The sequence below is a fragment of the Oryx dammah genome, unplaced genomic scaffold (genome assembly GCF_014754425.2).
Source record: "Oryx dammah isolate SB20612 unplaced genomic scaffold, SCBI_Odam_1.1 HiC_scaffold_19, whole genome shotgun sequence".
In the NCBI taxonomy this organism is placed as follows: domain Eukaryota; kingdom Metazoa; phylum Chordata; class Mammalia; order Artiodactyla; family Bovidae; genus Oryx; species Oryx dammah.
In genome coordinates this window covers 33,590,058-33,612,659 of record NW_024070203.1, presented here as the reverse complement: position 1 = coordinate 33,612,659, position 22,602 = coordinate 33,590,058, and the positions used below count along the sequence as shown (strand labels likewise).

The window sequence follows — 22,602 nt, the reverse complement described above, 5'->3', positions numbered from 1 at the left end:
AATTTGTATGAATTGCCTGGTATTATACCTGAGAAAGAGCTTCCTTGGTGGCTCAGTGACAAAGAATTAAAGTGCAATGCAGGAGACACAGAAGACGTGATTTTGATCCCTAGGTCATGAAGATCCCCTGGAGAAGGAAATGGCAACCCACTCCAGTATTTTTGCCTGGGAAATCCCATGGACAGAGGAGCCTGGTGGGCTATGGTCCATGGGGCCTCAAAGAGTTGGACATAACTGAAATGACTGAGCATGCATACCTAAGAAACCGCTGTCTAATGCAAGGTCACAAAGATTTTCTCCTATGCATTCTCCTGAGAGTTTTACCTTCTAGCTGTTCCATGTAAGTCTTTGATGCAGTTTGAGTTGATTAAGTGGTACAAGGTGGTAGCCCAACTTCTTCTTTTCAATGTAGATACCCAGTTGTTCCAACACCATTGGTTAAGAAGGCTATTCTTTCTCCATTGAAGCATCTTGATGCCCTTCTTGAAAATCAATTAACAGTTCATTTCTGGACTCTCAATTCTTTTCCTTTAATCAGTATAACCTTATGTCAGTACCACACTGTCTTTTCTTTTTTTTAATAAATATTTATTTGGTCATTGTCCCAAAGTTGGTGGTTGTTCATTTTGTCAGTCATGTCCGACTCTGTGTCCCCATGGACTGCAGCATGCCAGGCTTCCCAGTCCTCCGTTTGCTGAAATGCATGTCCATTGAATCAGCAATGCCATCCAAGCACTTCATTTTCTGTCGTCCCCTTCTCCTTCCTTCAATCTTTCCCAGCATCGGGATCTTTTCCAGTGAGTTGGCTCTTCACATCAGGTGGCCAAAATATTGGAGCTTCAGCTTCAGCATCAGTCCTTCCAGTGAATATTCAGGGTTGATTTCCTTTAGGATTGACTGGTTTGATCTCCTTGGCTATCCCAGGGACTCTCAATCTTCTCCAATACCACAGTTCAAAAGCATCAATTCGTCAGGGCTCAGCCTTTTTTATTGTCCACTCTCACATCCATATGTGACTACTGGAAAAACCACAGCTTTGACTAGATGGACCTCTGCAGGCAAAGTAGTGTCTCTGCTTTTTAATATGCTGTCTACATTTGTCATTGCTTTTCTTTCAGGGATTAAGCATCTTTTAATTTCATGGCTGCAGTCACCATCCACAGTGATTTTGGAGCCCAAGAAGATAAAGTCTGTCACTGTTTCCATTGTTTTCCCACCATTTGCCATGATGTGATGGGACTGGATGCCATGATCTTAGTTTTTTGAATGTTAAGTTTTAAGCCAGTTTTCTCCCCTCTCCTCTTTCAACTTCATCAAAAGGCTCTTTAGTTTGTTCCTCTTTGCTTTCTGCCAAACTTGGTACTGTTGCTGTTGTTTAACGGCTAAGTTGTGGCTGGCTCTTTTGCAACCCCATGTACTGTAGCCCGTGAGGCTCCTCTGTCCATGGGATTTTCCAGGCAAGAATACTGAAGTGGGTTGCCTTTTCTTTCCCCATACACTGTCTAGATTACTGTAGCCTTGTGCTAAGTTTTGAATTTGGGAAGTGTAAATGCTCCACATTTTTTCTTTTTCAAGAGTGTTTTGGCTATTCTGGTCCTTTGGATTTCCATATGAATTTTATGATGAACTTGCCAGTTTCTGCAAAAACTAAACAAAAAATCCCAAAGAAAAAACCTACCTAGGATCTTGGGAGGGCTTATGTTGAATCTGTAGATCAGTTTGGAAAGCATTACCATCTTAGTAAGTCTTCCAGTTCATGCACAGGGGATGTCTTTAATTTCTTTCAACATTTGTAATCTTCAGTGTACAAGTCCTACAATTCTTTGGCTAAGCTTATTCCTATTACAGGCTTTTAAGATGGATGCTGTTAAAAAGAGTTGTTTTCGTTTCTTAAATTTTCACTTTTTAAATTTATTGCTACATTACAGAACTGTAATGAAAATGCTTTAAGTAAACACCACCACTGAAGCATGAAGTAGGAAATCACTTGGTGTGGACTTTCACTGTTATTTTTTGAATCTGTACTATCTGCTCTGTTGAAGGTATCCATTCCGTAACTTTTTTTAAAAGGCTGCATGAACTTCCTTTCAGGAAACCTGTGATTCTCAGTTTATTCCTTGGTGATGTTGGACATTTTTCAAAAAGATAATCTCCTTGAAACAGGAGTGTTTGGGAGAGACTTGTATAGAAAGAAGACAAGCATTTCACAGAAATATCTCTCTTGGGTAGGTTTCCAGAAATTTAGGGGCAAAAATGAATGAAGCGGGAAAGAGGAAGAGATAAAAAGGCTGCAATACGAATGTGACAAGAAAGATGTAAAACTATGAAAATTTTGAAACTCTTTTATATTTTAAATGTAGCTAAATGTGTGTACTGAAATACACACTAACACTTCATTAATTTCAGGAACTGATGGAGTTTCATTTTTCAAAAAAAAAGTATTTTGAGTGGCCAATTATTGTTCTGGGACCACACAAAATGTCTAAGTTGTAGTGTATTTTACATGTTTTTTTTTCTTCTTCTTCTTCTTTTCTGGCCATGACTCCTGGCTTGTGGGATCTTAGTTTCTCTGACCCAAGATTGAAACCAGGTCCTCAGCAGCAAAAATGCAGAGCCTTAATCACTGGACCACTAGGGAAGTCCCTACATGCTACTTTTCATCCTAACCTAGAGTGATGTGAGGTAGCTACAATAGGTATTGCTACCATTTTAACAGGAGGAATTTGAAATCATAGATTTTCCAAATCCAAATGAGACCTCTGGTTTTCCTAAATGCTAACAACTTATGGTCTAGCTATGTATAAATATACGTATTTTAAAAAATTAGGGCACATTTGAGAATAACAAATGATTACAAAGATATATAAAGCTGTGAATGGATTAGGACTTATCTGATAAATTCATCTTGAGAGAGATGGTAGCAGTACAGATGTAAAGGAGAAGGAAGATTTAGTCCTTTGTTTCTCAAGGCCATCATCTGTATTAGAATTCCCTTTGCTGCTGTTTAGTTGCTAAGTTGTGTCTGACTCTTTGCCACCCCACAGACTATAGCCCGCCAGGCTCCTCTATCCATGGGGATTCTTCAGGCAAGAATACTGGAGTGGGTTGCCATTTCCTTCTCCAAGGGATCTTCATGATCCAGGGATTGACCTCATGTCTCCTTCTTGGCAGGAGATTGTTTACCACTGAGCAGAATTCCCTTTACAACGTGTTAAAAAAGTCCTGGGCCCTGTCAATGGTATACATCCAGTGTACTTGACACTAAAAAGTGGATAAATTTCCAATAGTCCATTCTTCTATACAACAAAATTGATTTAAGTAACAATCATGCATTAATAATGGCCAAAAAATAAACACTGAAAATTTTTATTGAAAAGTCACATAATCAAGGCAGTCAAAACTAAAAGTTCAAAGTAGCATAAACATTACAGAAACAAAATGGAAAACAATCTCTCTATAGTTTTTGTATCTACCTAAGAGTTTCAATTCTAATCTTTTGTTGAGATCAACATGAGATTTCATGTAAATAATTGTCTAGCAATTAATAAATCAATTTTAATAAACCTGAAACAGCCAAATTTACCTTCAGCACGTACTAAATCATACTGCTGATGTAATGCTTTATTACTTTAATCTTAAGTGGAACAATAAGCAATTAAGGATAAATTCCAGTTTTGAAAGATGCTTTAAATTCTGTAAATGTTCTGCATATGCACTGAATTTGGCATGTGTCAAGTGGTCTCACAGAAGGACTGACAGATGACGGAGTCAAGAGCCATGACCCCCTCACTGGAAGGGGCCAAGTGCCTGGAGGGGGAACCAACGGGAGGCATGGATAGGTCTGCAGATGAAGGCAGGCAAGGAATAGTGGAGGAATTCTTTCTCACAACTTCCTTGTGATGGAGGAGGTGAGATTATTGACCAAGAAAGAGGGATTGGAAAGAGGTGGGGCTTAGGGATTTAAGAGCAATACAATCTGATGGAGGGTTGAGAGCTGACTAGGGAAACACAGCACAGTAGAGTGAGGTAGGACTAGACACCAGTAAGACACCCAGTTCAGTGCATCTCTTAATAAACCACATTTAAAAAGATGCCTGGTGGTTCGGTGGTAAATAACCTGCTTGCCGACACAGGTTTGATCCCTGAGTGAAGATGCCCTAGAGACAGAAAAGGCAACCCCCCCAGTATACTTGCCTGGAGAATCCCATGGACAGAGGAGCCTGGCGGCTACAGTCCATGGGATTGCAAAAAGAGTCAGGCATGACTTAGCAGCTACACAACTTGGAGGTAGTCTGCCTGCATGGCGGCAGGGAGGGCTGACTGAAAGAAATGGAGGAGTGGAGGAAGTAGCTAGCTTCTGCTTCAAGATATCCCAGCTCTACTTTTTGACATTTTAAGCACTTTTTCAAAATGATGCGACAGGAACTTGACATGAAAGATGACTGTTTTGTCTCGATCTACTGCTGTGAATCTGTTGGAAAATGAAGCCTGCTGCATTTTCTTGTGTTGCAACACTAGAAACAGTGTTGCTCACCAGCTCGTCAAGCTCCTCACTAGCTTTGAAGATAGTCACTCATAACTATCACCATTATCATTAATAATATGTGTGAATAACAACAGGCCAGCTGAGTAGGACAGCTGTAAGGTCTGTAAATAGTACCGGACTAATTAACTTAATAATCACGTGCCAACAGCCTCTAAGTAGCACATGACCACACTTTACACACTAAACTAGCCATGATCTTAAAAACAAAGTCTGAGGCTTTTAAAAGGAGTTAACTTTTAAAAATGGGAAATTATGATTCATATTGTGAGTAAAGTCACGTCAGTCATGGTTGCTGGCTGTTTGAACATAATCTTAAGAAGTTGTTTGAGAAATATATAATGCAGATGGGGAATGAAATCCCCAATCAGGCAGAGTTAACAAAATTAAGCTGTGTACTGTGATCTTCCTGATATTCTGATGCACTTTTGGTTAGAAGATGTCATAAACTTGTCACTAGAGTGATTTTTGAACGGTCCCCCAACCAAGTGTTTGAGATATTTAAGGACAGAGGGAAGAAGTTTTCACAGTACCCTACCTAGTCAACCTTCAACTTGAATATTTGCATAATTCATTACTTTCAATATTTTACCAAGTGCCAAGCTCTCTATAAATTTCTAAGAGTTTAGAAATGAGTCATTCATAGTTCCTTAGCAGTTTTAGATTTAGATGGGGAGATGAAAGTTTACTTGTGTAACATGAAGCAGAGGTGGTGGAAGGGAGAGTAGTCACTATCTAGAAGCTGGAAGCTGGCTGAGGTCCCAGATCTGTTTTGAAGGATGACTTTGAAAGATGAACAAGATTGGAAGAACGTTCCTGGATGATGAAACTCATACCAGGCAAGTGTAAAGGTGAGAAGTGCCAGAAGATAACCTAGAGGTGTGCTGCTACCTAGGAGATTCATAAGCTTAGAAGTTGTATCTAACACACAAAACAAAACCAGTGAAGGTCACAGGCAGGTAAGAGATAGGATCAGAATGGTCTTAGATAAAGTAAATAACAAAAGATGAGTTGGGAGGTAAGCTGGGCAATAAACTGAAAAATGTTTTGGGTGCTGTTAACAAATATGAGTGTCCAGCAGGCACTGGGCAAATAGCTTTATTAGAGAAGGATTTCTATTTTGGCAGGTCAGACAGATACTGAAAGGTACTGGGTTGGCCAAAAAGTTTGTTTGGGTTTTTCTGTAAGATGTCATGGAAAAACCTGAACAAACTTTTGGCCAACCCAAAAGAAGGATCTAGGTGAACTCTGGGCATGTCAGGGAAGGACTCCCTGAGAAGGTGACACTCAAGTTGAGACCTGGTGGGAAAAAAAAGCTTTAACAATGGGACTGACCTGAGGTACTTAGGGTGTTTTAATAGTGGCCTCTTAAGGATTCCTAAAAAGAAACACTCTTTTGCCCACGTGGGAAATCTACAGAAGGACCTAAATGTTTAATGAAATAATGTGATGAGGACAAGATTCAGTTTCTTCTCTGCTCTTCCAGCACCTCATGTTTTCATCATTTCCATCTGTATTATAATTACCTTTGGGAATTTGGAAGAGGCCTAAATAACAGATTTAAGAGCAAAGGGAGACACTACAGAGGGCAGCAGGGAGAGAAAAAGATTTAAAAATGTAAAGGAGCAGTGGTTTAGAAAGTTCAAATTAAGTCTCAGCATTGTCCATTTAATACAGTAAATTGGGGGGCTGGTCCTTGGATTTTTTGTTTGTTCTTGTTTTCACTTATTAAGGGAGAGTGCATAGGGTTGTCAATATCCTTGGCTTTAAGGGAAATATAACTTGCTGAGAATTATTATAGACACATGAAGTATCAGGAAACTGCAGTAGTGTTTTCTCTGTTGTTGTTCAGTTGCTAAGTCATGTCCAACTCTTTGTGACCCCAGGGACTGTAGCATGCCAGGCTTCCCTGTCCTTCACCATCTATCAGAGTTTGCTCAAACTCATATCCATTGAGTCAGTGATGCCCTCCAACCATCTTATCCTGTCACCCACTTCTCCTGCCCTCTATCTTTCCCAGCATCAAGGTCTTTCTCTAGATATGTGCATATGTCAAAAAACTAATCTTGATACATTTTCACTTATCACTAGGAAAGACTATTGGGCATATACATTTCTATTTACACTCTGGAAAAGGGGAAGATGAGGACTGAATTAGTTTTATTCTCCTTCCCACACCAAAGAAAGAAGTCAGACAAGAAACATTTAAAACATTTTATTCACTAGATTTGTCACAGCATATTCCAGTCATGATTTTACACACTAAGGTGTATTTAATTTGTAATGATGAATGTCACTGATGTCTAAGAGGAAGGTCAAGCACCAATATATTCTTTAAAGGCCTAAGACTGTGCTTTGCTTACCAATTTTCTGGCTGAATTTCTTCTTACCGCTTACTCTCTTTGTACCTATTACTATGCTGTACCTGATAGAATCAGCTCCTTTCTTCAGTCTTTCGAGCTCACACCTTCCCCCAAGGTATAACAACAATTTAGCCTGTTAATTTTCAGTTCCCTGCTGTACATCGTTGGTGTGGTGTAATAAGACTCCACTTCCAAAAAAAAAGTAAAAAGACTTGCCTCTGTGGGATCTGTGAAGTCGCTCAGTCGTGTCCGACTCTTTGCGACCCCATGGACTGTAGCCTACTAGGCTCCTCTATCCATGGGATTTTCCAGCAATAGTCTTGGAGTGGATTGCCATTTCCTTCTCCAGGGGATCTTCCCAACCCAGGGATCGAACCCAGGTCTCCCGCATTGTAGACAGATGCTCTACCGTCTGAGCCACCAGGGAAGTCCTAGTGGGATCTGTAAGAGTGTTAAACAAACAAAAAATACATAAAGTAGTACCCTGTAGGTCCTTCTCAGCCTTTCGGATACCGAGTCAGTGAGATGGAGACTGAAAATCCATAACGCTAACCAGCCGTTTAGTGTTTATCAGTTCCCAACATGACAAATAAAGGTTCAAAGACTGCTTCCCAGTAGCGTGTGTTCGGCTTGGCAGCCCTTGAAAAGGGTGTTAATACCCATTTTTACGCAAACACAACTCTAAAGCCCTCTGATGACAGCCCTACCACCTGCAAGCTGTTAACTTACAGACATTCCTCGATTTAACAGAAATTCTGAAAGGATTATATATACTGTTCCACCTGTAACTTCTGATCACCAGACTTTTAATACTTAAAACGGTGCGGCTTCAAGCCATTGCTCATGATTGGTCACCTTCACAGAATCAAGAGCTCCCGCGGATTGCTAGAGAATTCAGGGTCGAGCTGAAAGAGGCGGTCGCGGCGCTTTCGCCCTCTTCCACCCTACCCAGCCGTAGCTCCCTTCTTCCCCGTTCCTGGTGAGCGTGCGCCGCCCGCACTGTGGGACCCGGCCTGGGACAGCCCTCCCGGGGCCCAGTCCCCTCAAAGGCCCTGATCCGGTCCCAAACGAGGTCCCGGTCCCTCGGCTACCCTCCACCTCCTCGACAGGTCGAGCTCTTCCGCCCAGGCTAACTCAGGATTCGGCAGGTAGGCGGGCGCAGGGCTATTCGCTGTAGTGGAGAAGGTCAGGCTCACCTTGGGGCACTCGCATTCGGACGGCAGCCAGCACCGTCCCAGACTGCCCGGCGGAGTCTCCGGGGTCACGAGAGGTCTCCGGGGTCACGAGAGGACTCCCAAGTCACCAGCCCCCGCATCTGCAGCCACAGGTGGCGGAGCAGTTGGAACCGGCCCTATCCGGAAGCACGTCGACTTCCGGCAGCCCTTCGACTTCCGGGCCTGCGCGGAGGCGCGCTGAGCGCGCCCGCCCCTCCCTTGCCCCTCCCCCGCCCGCTTCCCGGCGTGCCCCGCGCAGGAAGGGCCAGAGTCGACAATAACAAACCCGTGGCGGCCGTGTCCGCGGCCCTACCGAGCCCGGCGCTGCCTCGGGTTCCGTCGCCCGGCCCCTCGGCTCTGACCGGCCGCGGCTCGCCCTTCCCCGGCCCCTGACACAGAGCCGAGGGGCCTGCCCGTCCCCGTGCCCGGAGGTGGCTGCCTCGGCGGCGCCGGCGGTTGTGTCGGTTGGCGGCGCGGATGGGCGGTTGGTAGCCGCCGCCGAGGACGAGGCGGCGGCGGAAGATGGTGCCGGGGGCCGCGGGCCCTGCTGCTGCCGCCGGCGGAGGAGGAGGCGCTGCCCGGTAAGCGCGGCGTCGGGCCCCTCGGGCGCGGGTCCCTGGGCGGGAGGCGGAGGCGGGCGGCTGCGCTGGGCCTATGCGGCCCGGACTCTTCGGTGCCCCTCGACCTCCCAGTGCCCCCCGACCTCCCGGTGCTCCCAGCCGGCGTCGGGAGCGCCGGGGCCCGGGACGCACCTTCGCCGTCGTCGCTCCTGCCGCCGCCAGGCTGGGCTCCGAGGTGTCAGACGGCGAGCCGGCCGGGGCGAGGGTCGCAGACGCGGCTCTGTCCGGACCCCGGAGCCCGAGGCTCCCCGAAGGCAGCGTCCGGATAAAGTTACTCCTGGGAATGACTCAGCCTCCGCCGGCCCGCGGGTGGGTGCGGGCCGGGGCGTGTGTGCGGATTTCACAACTTCCCCGGCTGGAGCCGGGCGGCCCGGCCGGGGTTGGGAGGGTGCATCTCCGCGGGCTTCCCGCTGGACGCGCCGCGGCGTCGGGGGTTGTTTGGTAACTGAGTCCCCGCACCGTGCTCCTGCCGTGTGGTCACAGCGCGGGGCCTGCGGGCCGGGGCGGACCGAGGTGCTCGCGGTGGATACGGAGGCTGAGAGACCTCAAGCCGGAGAGGGGAGGCCCGATGCTGGCCGCAGGAGGACCGGCCTGCTTTGCCAGTCGCCGTATTGTACAGTTTCTCGGTTGTCCTGTGTGGGTGGTGCTTATGTGTGTGTGGTTCTTCGCAGGGTGGGGAGGTTAGCAGCTTAGGAGGGGTACTCAATTTGAGGTGGACAGCCTGTGTGATGAGGAGTCTCGTTGGTGCGTTTCCATGTTTCATACACACAGGGTTCTTCCAGGTCCCGTGTTTCTGTGGAAAGACGTAAGGGGCAGTCGAGGAAGGCGGCTGATTGGATCTGTCAGCAGGCCCTGCTGAGGATCTGAAGATGGTTTTCTCCTTTCTGTTTTTAATGTTTAACAACAGAATATGGTCTGAATGAACATCTTTTCTCAACATTTGTGTTTAACATTGTGTCTAAAACCTAGAGTTTTATAAAACAGGGTGCTTTATGTTGATAAACGGTTGTGTTGGTAAATGCCTGTTAATGGAAATAAGATATGGACTCAGACACGGTTTTAAAAAGAGTAATTTAATTTCGTCTGTTTGGAATGCTTTATGTTTGTCACAGTTAGGATTGTTTCTGGCCTGATTCTTAGTGTGGAGATATTGGATGATAGGAGAGGAGGACCACATTTTTCTGGCCCTTGATGAACACAGATATGGTCAGAATAGAGGACAGGTTTACTTCCAACAAACGTAACTCACTGAAGGAGCAGAGGGCACAAGACCTTTGTATTTTGGGGAGGAAAAACAAACAAACTCCACACTTTTGAACCTAAATGTTTATTATGTAAGCTTGTTCATTTCGGTCAGGAGCTTGAGAGGAGCTCTTATTGGGCCTCTAATTTTGAGACTGTCTTTAAATTCTCCTGCATTCAGCAAATGCTTTACTTTGCAGATGTGTGTAACTTTTCAAAAAAAAAAAGCAGTGGGTAGTAAAATGTTCTCATCCAGATAGTACTGTTTGGTAATCCCAGTAAGCTTTTCGTATTCAGAAAACACTGGCTCAGGCACCTCCAGTGAAAGTCTAGCATCCCCCTTCCACACTTACTCAGTCCCTCAGATGGTTGTTACTTCCTTACCGAGGTAGACCATGGAGCCAGGCTCTGCAGGGAATACAGGAATGTGTACCATGTTGTTTTTGCCCAATAAGAGAAGGGAGATTGAAGTCCTGTATACAGTCAACTATTTAAGCATTGTCTGAAATCTGAAGGAAAGACCCAAGAGAAGTGAGGAAGCTGACTATTTCTGACCATCTCGGAATAGAAGGAAACTGTAGTACCTTTGAGGTTCTTGGCATATACAGGGGAAAAGATCACTAAAAGCTGGGCAGACAGGAGTGAGGGGAGAGCAGTAGGAAGAGGTGGTGTCCCGGAGGCTCAACAGATACTTAGAGAGAGGAGAGTAGCGTCCTGTAAACTGCCATGTTTGGAGGCACAGTGGTTTTTTCAGGAAACCTGGTTAATCTGGGAAGCAGTTTGGATTGAGAGTCATTCATTTTTTCATGAAATGTTAAACCCCAGCAAGACCCAGTTTTAACTCTAGCAATGAGCAGTGAACAAGGGGAACTTTATATGTAAGCTTTGTACGAGGTTGTAGAAAGCGGCGGTGACACACTGGTAATTTTAAGGAAGATCAGTTGCAAGTTCACACTACGTTGAGATGCGCTGAAGTAGACACAGTGCTGGAGGAGCAGATTGTGGAGCACTGGATTGAAGATTCCATACTTGCTATACATGTCATGATTACAGTGTTGTGATTGTTCCATTATTGTGGACCTGAGAAACCTGGAACCTGGGCCTCTTTATGCAGGGCCCTGGGAGGTTGGCCTTACTCCATCCCTCAGGGAAGCTGCTGTTCTCTTAAGTGACTCTTTGCAGGCCCAGTGCTTGAGTACCTCCATACACCCCTTCTTCCAGCTATTTAGTGGCTGCCCTGAGGGTTATGGGATTTTCCTCCAATTTTGCTGTTGAATTCTCCTTTAAAAATTTTTTATTTTAATGTTTTTTTTGGTCCTGCCATGCAGCCTGTGGGGTCTTAGTTCCTGGAAGACGAGGGGTGGAACCCTTGTTCCCTGCAGTGGAAGTGTGGATTCTTAACTACTGGACCACCAAGGAAGTCCCTAAATTCTCACTGTATTGGCTTGTAATTGTGCTTAGAGATGGACATAATTGTGACTGGTTCAGGACTATCTAGGTCAAATTTTTCTTTTATATGCTGTACATAATTGGCTAGTAATCATCAGAATACTGAAATATTAGTCAATCACTGCAGTTAATATTTCCATGACTGTGTTTTTAACCATTATACTGCAAATTCCAGCTGTGCACATCCTTTTTTGATATTTCTGTGTATTTACATGCTATGAAAGATTAGAAAATCTTGTTGTAGATATTATTGTGTGCGACGTTAGACTTTAAACAAGCAGAATTCACATTTACATTTAAGGACAGTGTCACACCTTGTTTCATCACTAAGTCGTGACCGACTCTTGCAACCCCGTGGACTGTAGCCCACCAGGATCTTCTGTCCATGTAATTCTCCAGGCAAGAATACTGGATTGGGTAGTCATGCCCTCCTCCAGGAGATTTTGCCGACACAGAGATCAAACCTGGGTCTCCTCCATTGGCAGGCAGATTCTTTACCACTGAGACACCTGGGAAGCTCATATTTGCGATTGTTAAAAAACTACCATGTGCAACCCTGATGTAGCATCTTTTAACAGTTATTCTGAGAATCTATCAAATGACATGCAAATTTTTAAAAAATCTTATTTATTTTTAAATTGAAGGATAGTTGCTTTACAGAATTTTGTTTTCTGTCAAACATCAACAGGAATCAGCCGTAGGACATGCAAATTTTTAAATTGCATTAAGGATAAAGTAATAATAATCTCTATTGGGACACATATTTTAGACTATTTAAAGTCATGTGTTTTACACAGCTTTTATGAATGTCAGGACACCACAGTGCGGAATACGTTTATATGTACTGATATGGAGAGATTCCCATGTTATTACGCTATTCAACTCAAACAGATTGCATGTATGCATGCTGTTATCTCATTTTTGAGAAACTACTTTGTCCACGTGTACTTCCTGTATCTGGAGGAAGACCCCAAAGGCCCAGCTCTATCCACACTGCCAGGGCTCTCCCTCTTGCTCCATTCCTATCCTGCTGTCCTCCCATCAGGTTGGTTACAGACACCCTGGACCTTTCTGGAAGGGGAGTGTGAGGAAGATGGCTGATCTACTCTTCTTTCCTTCTTTTTTATTTTCTTGGCAGAGAAGGAGGAGGATCAGGTGGGAATAAATCTGATCTGGAGATTTGAAACCCAGTTTGCAGTCCTTGGGTGACCTGGACACTCCCATTTGTGGTGAACACCACTAGTTTCATTGATGCAGCACCCGTGGACCTCAGGTTCAATTGCTGAATTACAGTTTGCAAAATTGCAAATCAGACAGAAGTTTTCCTACTGCTTATTCTTTCTCTGAAGCTTTTGTCCACCTTGTCCAGCATCATCCACATTTCATGTGGTCTGCTAGACCTGAGAGCAACTTGAGGGTCTTTGGACTCCCAGCACCTGGCATAGAGGTATTAGTTGCTTAGTTATGTCCAACTCCTTGCGACCTCATGGACTTTAACCTGCCAGGATCCTCTGTCCATGGGATTCTCCAAGTAAGAATACTGGAGTGGGTAGCCATTCTTTTCTCCAGGGAATCTTCCCAACCAGGGATCAAACCTGAGTCTTCTGCCTTGCACGCAGATTCTTTTTTACCATCTGAGCCAAAATCTGGCTTTGTCGGGTGTTCAGTAAACATAGGGTGAATAATAACCAGCAGTGTGCCGTTCGGGAGGTCAGTTGTTGTCTGGGGCTTTCCCTTTGTCTTCCCGTGTAAGGAAGCTGATTCTGAGTTTTGAATGGATCAGACAGGTTGACAGTAAGCTAGAGTGACAAACCTGATTGTTGTGGTGGTACTGCCTCAAAGAAGAAACTGCAGATATCCAGTGATAAATGATAGACACTTGTGTGAATATGGGAGATGCTTTCTTGTTTTTACAAGCATTAAAGTACAATTGTAACACCTGTATCTCTGGGAATAAATGCATTGGAATCAGTGAATGGGTAATCAGGGTAATTAAAAAATACTCCCTCATTTATAGCTTACTGTATCCCAGAAGGACCCAGGAGGAACAGATGTCCTTTCACGATGTGAGATTGTTCTCCCCACATGAGATACTTCATACGACTTGACAGCTCGAGAGAGCTCTGTAAGTTCAGAGTCAGAGAGGGAAGGCCGAAGGCCATCTGTGACCAGGGGCAACTTCCAAAAGGGCTGATGGACCCAGAAGGGCTTTCTGACCACACTTGAATGAGTAACTTTCAAATGAGCAGAAATGGCAAGTATGGGAAGACTGTGTAAAGTGAGAGGTTGGGTTTCATGTAGGGAAATAGCTGGAGATACTTGTGGAAAGGCAAACAGGTTGATTATGAAGTTCTAAAATATTGGTAAAGTTATGGTTGTCACCATTTTTAGAGTTGTTATTATATGCCTTGCACCGTGCAGTAATCTGAGATGCATTATTGCTGTCCCTCTCTGCAGAGGTATTATTTCAGTTCCTAATGTGCAGAGGTCATTTGAGTCTCCGTGGGAGAGTTGGCATTCAAGTACAGGTGACTCACCATTTCAGTGCTCATCTAGCTTAGGCCAGAGTTGGGTTCTCGTTAAAGGGGCGGGCAAACGATGGAGTTCAAGGAGACTGTGTACCGAGTGGGTCCTGTCCTGAGGTCAGTGGGGCAGTGGCTGTGAAGAAACAGATGACAGGTTTGCGGCCTGCGGTGGCCACAGTAAGGCTCCAGGGGGGCGGAGCGTCTGGCCTATGGGCTTGTAAGTGGTGGGTGTGTTCAGGAAGGGCTGGAGCAGGATAGAGGAGAGTTTCCAGGCTCTAAAATAAGGATTATGTCATTGGAAAATCAGGGGTTGGATTATATAGGAAAAAAGGGATAGGATGCAGACAGAAATAACTGACGTCTTGGGTAGCAACAGAGTGATAGTTTTGTTCACAGAGGAAGTTAGGGAACAGTTTTAAAGGGAAAGCACCGAATTGAACTGTAGACCTGCTGAGTTTGAGAGAGAATGTGGTTTCTGGTTGGAGATACTTGCAGTGGTTGAGCACCAGTCCTGAGCTGAGGGCAGAGGTCTGGGAGGGTTCATAACCCTCAGTGGCGGTTGTCTTGCCTCTGGTTGGCATAGCCCTTCTCTGCATGTATACATTCTCTGTGTTCTCACAGCCCTGTGACTTGGGAAGTCTCCTGCTTTGTTGTATCAGAATAATTTAGGTTAGTTGAGGTCCATCAGTCACACAGTCAGTAGTAGGGGCAGGACTTGAATATAGGTCTTCTGAGACAGGATCCACGTTCTTTTCACAGTGCTCTCCTCCCTCTTATGTGCATATCTGGGGAAGTGTGTGGAGTGAGGGGTAGTTCTCCCTGGGAGCCTGACGGGGGCTAGCCAGCCGAGGACCAGCAGGTGAGGAGTCTTGTCCATCCCTGAGCTGGACCAGCCGAGATGGTGGGTTTTCGGGTCCTTTATTTGTAACTGTGTGATGTTCTTTTTTCTTTTTCAAAAATGGAAACAAGTATTTTTAACCCCCAATTGTGATTTTTAAAGAGACCAAAGTCCAGCATCCAGAGATAGCCTTTAAAAAAAAAATTGATGTTACATTCTTCAGACTTTTTAATGCTTGTGTCTTCATATATATCCCTCAGTATTAGTTAATAAACTGAAACTCACAAACAGAATCACATGGTACATTCTGTAGCTGAATGATGATAAATACGTCACTTATCTATAGGTATGGATTAATGAACATTTTAAACACATTTAAAACACAATAAAATGTGGGTGGGCCACACATCCCCACCAGGAGGAGGCAAGACTGTCCCTCCTGACCCTGGAGAGGACCCCCAGAGCCCTGCATCTGGAGCACGCCAGACTCCCTGCCATGCAAATCTTCCTTTGTCTGCTTTCACCTTTAATGTGTATCCTTTCACTATAATGAAACGGTAGTCCAAAGTACAGCACTTTCTGAACTCTGTGAGCTTAGGTGACCCCTGAACGTGTAGTCCGCTGGTCTGAAGTGGGGGTGGTCCCGGGCACCACCAGACTTGTGGCTGGGATCCCAGGGGGCAGAGTGGTCTTGTGGAGCTTGGTCCATCTAAGTCTGGGTTTGATTGAAACCACTGCACAACCATAGGTGGAGTGCATTTTGAGTGTCAATGCTGTTTATGAAGTATCTGTAATAGTGTGGAGAGACAGTTATTAGTGGACAAGTAATTGATGAATCAAGATATACTGGATGATGCTCTAGTATGAAATCCTCATGTAGAGTTTTTGTGATTGTTCAGTTTTTCTCTCACACCGCAAGCCCTCCAGGGCAGGCAGGGGTCTGCACTGACATTCACCCAGGACTGGCTCTGCCACTTGGGAGCTCCTGACGGACAGCTGTCTATCACTTCAGTCTGCTGGCTTCTCGCCCTTCATTCATTAAAAGATTTGGTTCTGATCTGCAGTGGGACAGGAACACGTCTCTTAGTGTTAGTGTAGAGCCATTAGGTACATTTGGAGAGTAACTGCATGCCCTGTAATTGGTAGTGGGGTGAGTGTAGGTGAAGTGGAGCCTTACTTATCCTTGGTGGAGATGACAACGTTGAAAACCTTAGGGATTTACCTTTGGAAACGAGCTGAGAAATCCTGTGGTCAGTGTTACTCATGTGACTTCTCCGCAGTCTTCACAGGCATATAGGATAATTCTTTGCTAGTGTGGGATTATTCATTCATTTTATTGAGAAAGTATTTTAGAGCTGGTGTCCAGGAATGCAGGATGCTTGCTTTAAAGAAGCTTGTTATTCAGGAGAGGTGAGAACTGTGTGGAGAAACATCCCAGTAGCTGCAGCAGAGAAGCACACGTGGATATAAAGTCAGCACAGCGAATGGCAGGATTGTGTGTTTAACTCCATGAAAGAGAATGTGTGTGTGTATGTGTTGCGGGGGGGGGGGTGGGTTGCAGTAGATCATGGTGGGTGATGATCACAGTGGGCAGAGGAAGGAGGGTTTAGGCTGGGGAAGAGCCTCAGAGACTTGAAGTAGCTCATTTTGTTCAGAGAGTTAAGCCGTGTGGCATTTGGGAGTGAAACCTGGGGAGGGGAGGAGAGGAGAAGCCACACAGTGTCTGCCATTTTACTGGACTGTCCGGACTTGGATCCTGCGATATTACTGAAGCCTTGGTTTCTTAGTTTCCTTATCTGTAAGGTGAGAATGGTGATAGTATCCCTCTTAAAGGATTCTCTCTGTCTCTGTGTATTAGTTGCTCAGTCACGTCTGACTCTTTGCGACCCCATGGACTGTAGCCCATCAGGCTCATCTGTCCATGGGATTCTCCAGGCAAGAATACTGGAGTGGGCTACCATACCCTGTCTCCAGGGGAATCTTCCTGACACACGGATTGAACCTGGGTCTCCTGCATTAGCAGGCAGATTCTTTACCACCTGAGCCACCAGGGAAGCTCAGCTTAAAGAATTCTTGTGAGGATCAAATGAAACATTTCATTTAGTGAAGCATTTATTAGAACAGTGACCTAGCGCATAGTACATACTTATGAATGGTGGCTGCTGCTATGAAGGTCATCCTGATGGTGGTTGGTGTTCAGGAGTGGAACTATCTTACACACACAACGCCCCCCCCCCCCATCCTCCCTGAGGACAGTGGGAGGATGCTTAGGGAGGTGAGGGGTCGAGGATGCAGGGAGCAGGTTGAGTGACTTGCAAGTGAGGGCTTGATGAACACAGGAGCCTCAGGAGTCAAAGTCGGTGGTGCGTAGACAATAAGACTACTACTAACTGGATTGTTACTGCTGTTTACCTACCTGTGAGGAAGACAGGATGGTCTGTAAGACAGCACGTGAGAGAGGGGGTTTGTTGGTTCCATCAGTAAAGAGGGGTTTTAGATGGTGGAGCAGATGGGGGCGGGGTTATATAGAGAACTCGGGGTAGGGAGGCGTGCTGGCGGGTTTGGTCATCAGCAGTGGTGCCACGGGAGGTGGTGGGGTCCCAGCCAGACACTGGGGAGGAGGCCCAGGAGGAGGAGGAGCAGTCACCCAGCAGGGGTTCTTCCTATCTGCCCAGCGATTTGATGGTCTCTACTCACTGTGTTCCCTCAATGCCCCTGTGATGCTGGTACTGTATGTGAGAAGTACCACAGTCCTAGCTGTTGGAAACACACAGACGTATTATTTATTCCATGTTTGCTGGGTGCTCTGTCTCAGTAGCCTCGGTAATGGTCTCTGGCAGGGGTGGGGTCTTGTCTGAGGTTCAGCAGGAATTGCCGTGCTTGTCAAGAACCAGCTCCTTGCAGGTTCTTGAACGGAGGCTTCTTGCTGGCTCTGGCTTCTGTTTCTTGCCACGTGGGCCCCTCCATATGACAGCGTGTCCTGTGAAGCTGGCAGGCGGGAACGGTCAGCTGGCAAGGTGGAGGTTATGTTGAGGAGGTGCTATCGTGTAAATGACCTCCTGTTACCCTGGCTGAGTTTCAGTGGTTCCAACAGATCCCAGGCCCTGCCCATGTCCAAGGGGCTGGCTTTGAGGCTCGCGGCTATGGTACCCTTTTATTCCTGTTTTACAGAAGAAACCGTAAGTATTAAATATACAAGTAATGGGGACCATTGTGTATTAAAGACAAAAGGGACTCTAGGCTTTGACAGTGTTGGGGAGCTCTCTGGGGACTTTGATGTCTTTTTAATGGGATGGTCTAGAATAAGGTCATGTGCTTGTGGTTCAGTGAAGAAGAGTAGAGATCACTCTTTTGGAAGAGCATGCTTTTGTTATTGTTGAATTATTTTTCTCTATAATAATCCAGAAATTTTTCTTTTCTAGTTCACTGAGTTTAACCAGTAATGCCATTCAGTTGCCAATATCAAGCAAAGCAAACATAAGCCACTTGTAATCTGCTTCTTAAGAACAGTGGTAGTCCTTTTAACAGTGCCTGCTGGTGAGTCACAGTCCCTGCCTTTATAACGGAGTTTTGATCTAATGCATTTAAAATAGTGATTTTGGAAACGTTAATTTTAAAGTCTTGCTTCCTTTTTTTCCCTTTCTTCCCTCATAATTCTACTCTAAGCTCATGTAGAAAGAGCATAAAGAAAGATAGCTACTAGTTTCTGAAAATTTAGTTTTTGTTATCTTTCATCACTTACATTGATCTTGGGGGTTTTGGGGGTTTTTACCTCTGGTCATTAAAAAATAAAATACTAGTTCTTGACATCTGCCCCTTTATTCATAGATGAGGAAGCTTTATTAATATGTAGGATTTTGACTTGGATAACTGGGTAATGGCAGAGTTGTTTTAAATATTCAGATATCCTATGCACTTTGTGCTGTTCCACAAAGTGATGAGCTCTTAGGGCCAGAGTTTCTTGTGTAGAGTGTTTCTAGCTCAGCGTGGAGGTGGAACTTGGATTAACCAAGTCTGTCCCTCCTGTTTCAAGTGGTGGCTCTTATTTGCTGTTAGTAAGTTTAAAACTATTTTTTTGTTGTTGTTATTGTTGTAGTTCCAAAGAAGAAGTTGGGAGAACTTTTGGAATCAGAAAAATGTTTGACCACATTTTTAATTTTTATTCTTAATGTTGTGTGTGGTACATGAGAACAGTGTGAAATATACACCTAACTGTTCTAACTCCTGGCCTTTTTCTTCCTGAAATTAATTATTTTTTTTTCATGATAGAAGTTATACTTCTCATTAGCCTCATTACTGTTCATTATTATTTTTTAAGCACCAGGCTTACTGAATTGTCCAGTTAGCCATGTTAGCCATCAAATCCTATTATTTTTTTGTTGCTTGTGTATTATAACTGCTCTGTCTTATGGGAACATAACCACATTTATACATGTGTTTGTAAATTGACGACTTCTCTTGTCTGTTTTCTTTCAGTAACCGTATCAGAGTGTGAGGTGTAAGCTTAAAGAATCCAGGAAACCATCATGAAGTTGTATGTATTTCTGGTGAACACTGGAACCACCCTGACATTTGACACTGAACTTACAGTGCAAACGTGAGCTGTGTTTTTCTTGATTCTCATCAGTTTTGCAGTTTGTACCTATAGAAAGTTAAAGATTTGATTTTGAGAATACTGTTCCTTTGTTAAATAAGAGTGGCAGTATGGAAAGTCTTAAATCATTGTTTACATGTACAATTGTCATCTTTCTCTAAAATGTTAACATTAAATTTGTTAAGTTGTGCTTTGTTGTTTGTGTGACTGTATTTTCACAGTAAACAAAACTGATTTCAAACCAAAGCAGTCTAATAGAAGTAAGTTTTCATAGCTGATTGTTCCTCTGAATTTCACAGTGCACTGCTGAGAGTATTGTTGTTAGCTGTATAAACCAGCATATTCCAGTCCTATGGTTTTTCATCATTGTTTTTATTATTTTAATGAATAAAGCCAGTAGTGTTTGTTTTGTTAATGAAAGAGTAAAACTTGGGATAAACCTTATCTTTTTTAATGGATGAAATTACTTTCTGAGAGTTCTGTTTTTTATAGAATATGATTTGACTTGTAATTGAATGGTTTTTTGAAAGATGAGAAAACGGGGGCAATTTTCACATGGTATCCACTTAATGTTTTATGTAACGGGATGTATGTTAAAATTTCCACATCACATGAGGATTTTAACAAATGCTAATATAAGCAGCTTTGCTACTTATGTAAAGATCACAGAAATAAATATTTCTGCTGGCTGCACTTCATGGGCTCAGTGTTAGATGTGGCACATGGGTGGTTTACTGACCTTGTAGTTATTTATGATTGGCTTGTTGATTGTGGAATCCAGTTGCGGGAACAATAAGCTTATATATTTTACTACTGTTTGGGGGGAAACCTTTTGATTGAAGTTCATTTGTCAGATATTTTTACACAGAGTGACTTTGATAATGAGAAAGGCCGTCCTCAGGCAAATGTAAATAACTGATTTTGCCCCCCTCCCTCTCTGAAGTGTGGCTGACCTGAAGCATGCGATCCACAGCAAGTACAAGATCGCCATTCAGCACCAGGTGCTGGTGGTCAACGGGGGCGAGTGCATGGCTGCCGACCGCAGGGTGTGCACCTACAGCGCTGGGACGGTAGGTGCCTGACCTCCCCGCGGGCGGGCTCCAGCTTTCCGCTCTCCAGCGGCTGGGAACTGCGGTCTGACTCCTGTAGAGGGCAGTGTGCGTATTCTGTGTCTGTAACAGTTTACTTCAGTTCTTTTTGTTTTTTACTTCTCTAGGACACAAATCCAATTTTTCTTTTTAACAAGGAAATGATCTTGTCTGAGCGTCTACCTGCTATTCCTAAAACTACCTTTTCAACAGAAAATGACATGGAAATAAAAGTCGAAGAGTCCCTTATGATGCCTGCTGTTTTTCACACTGTTGCTTCAAGGACACAACTTGCAGTGGTAATTGTAATATTATTTATACTTGGTACAGTTTAAAATTTAAAACTGGTGTGTTTAACAAAATAACGATCAGTAATGTTTTTGTGGACAATTAGGCAACAGCAAATGATCTAAAAACCTGATTACTTCTAAAAGCATCCAAATCTAAATAGCATAGCAGTCTAAATTACAGAAGAAGAATGCCCAAAACATGAAAAACAGCAAACTTTTTGAAAAGATAATTTTGTGATGACTCTGTCTGATTTATAGTTTCAGTTGCACACTTTGTTAGTCATTCTACAGTTACAGACTTCAGCACAGAACAACTATCTGAAACGTTTGTTTACCATCTCTCCTAGAGGATGATAATGCAGATGATAGCTTTAGAACATTGCTTGGGTCAGTGAAGTTCCTGTGTTCAGGTAGACAGACACAGGCAGAGAGCTTAAGGAGCTCTTAGAGTGTGGTTCTTTCTTGTATCCATGGTCAGGTCCCGGAGGAGAACCCAGTTTCTTCCTGATACATACTTGTATTGCTGCTTGCAAACCCTGTGGGTTGTTTCCCAGTCATTTTGGTTTTGTTTTTGTTTATTTGTGTTTGTTTTTGACTTGCTAGTACTTTGCTGTAATACTAGCTGTAAGCTATCAGCAGGGGGACACATTTTGCTTTCAGACATAAAAAATGTCTTATAATCAACCAAAAAGTATTTACCTTTTATGAAGATAAACTAGTAAAATAATAAACTACTAATAAGTATGAATACTTGCTTTCTAAAATATATTTCTTAGCAGTCTGTTTTAATGCAGTACATGCATTTGTGAAACTGGCTCATTCTTCACATGAGATGCAACATAAAAAAGAGAACCTCATCTCTCATCTTTCTGAAATATGTTTAATAAACATTAAAGGGTCTGGAAATGATTTTTAGAAGGCAGCATTATTTTTATTTAAAAAGGCAAATCTGTCAACTGAATTTATTTACTAAAGTTCTTTAGATATGTTTTCTGATTGCTAAGTCGCTTCAGTCGTGTCCGACTCTGTGCGACCCCATAGACGGCAGCCCATTAGGCTCCCCCGTCCCTGGGATTCTCCAGGCAAGAACACTGGAGAGGGTTGCCATTTCCTTCTCCAATGCATGAAAGTGAAAAGTGAAAGTGAAGTCGCTCAGTCGTATGCGACTCTGTGCGACCCCATGGACTGCCGCCTACCAGGGTCCTCTGCCCATGGGATTTTCCAGGCAAGAGTACTGGAGCGGGTTGCCATTGCCTTCTCCGATGTTTTCTGATTATTGGTCTACTAATAAACAAATAAAGATAGGTTATACAGTTGCATGCCATTTAAAAACATCCATTTTAGGTGATATGATTGCATATTTGGTAAATTTGAGAGAATTTAATAAAAATCCATCAGCAGGAATTGTAAGGTTGATTGGAGTATGTGATAAAAATGTGTAGACATTATTCATATTTCCCTTATTGGTTCTCCTTTAGAATAGAAATGGGAAATATATTGCATTCTCAATAGCAGCATCAACAAAAGCGTATACAATTCTAGAGCATAAAACATAACAAATGGAAAGATACTCTTGATGTTCTTGATCATATTCTAATCACAGTGTTCACTAGCTTAATTAGTTAATTGCTGTGATGAAGCATTTTTGCTTCTGGGGAATGAGAGTTTGGGGGATTTTATTTGTTTTGCTTGGAAAGATCACTGTCCATGTACAGGTAAGAAAATAAGGAGAAAGAAGAATGGGAAGCAGAGGGAAGAAAGTACCTCAGGTTGTACCATTCTTCCCAAAAGCTGCTGTACAAAACCAAGACAGTGACCTGTGGCTCAGACTGTCTA

At 43.8% G+C, this 22,602-nt stretch overlaps 1 protein-coding gene across 2 annotated transcripts in view; it reads left to right on the top strand.

The window, feature by feature from the left end:
- The first annotated feature begins 8,341 nt into the window (after nucleotides 1-8,341).
- RB1CC1 (RB1 inducible coiled-coil 1) overlaps nucleotides 8,342-22,602 on the top strand; it is a 40,574-nt gene continuing 26,313 nt past the window's right edge. Inside the window, exons 1-5 of one of the 2 annotated variants that reach the window (XM_040261214.1) lie at nucleotides 8,342-8,701; nucleotides 18,217-18,331; nucleotides 19,271-19,391; nucleotides 20,332-20,458; nucleotides 20,605-20,775. In XM_040261214.1, the coding sequence (XP_040117148.1) occupies nucleotides 19,321-19,391; nucleotides 20,332-20,458; nucleotides 20,605-20,775 (369 nt within the window). In that variant the 5' untranslated portion in view covers nucleotides 8,342-8,701; nucleotides 18,217-18,331; nucleotides 19,271-19,320. The remainder of the gene's footprint in view (nucleotides 8,702-18,216; nucleotides 18,332-19,270; nucleotides 19,392-20,331; nucleotides 20,459-20,604; nucleotides 20,776-22,602) is intronic. The other variant, XM_040261213.1, reaches the window with a different exon arrangement.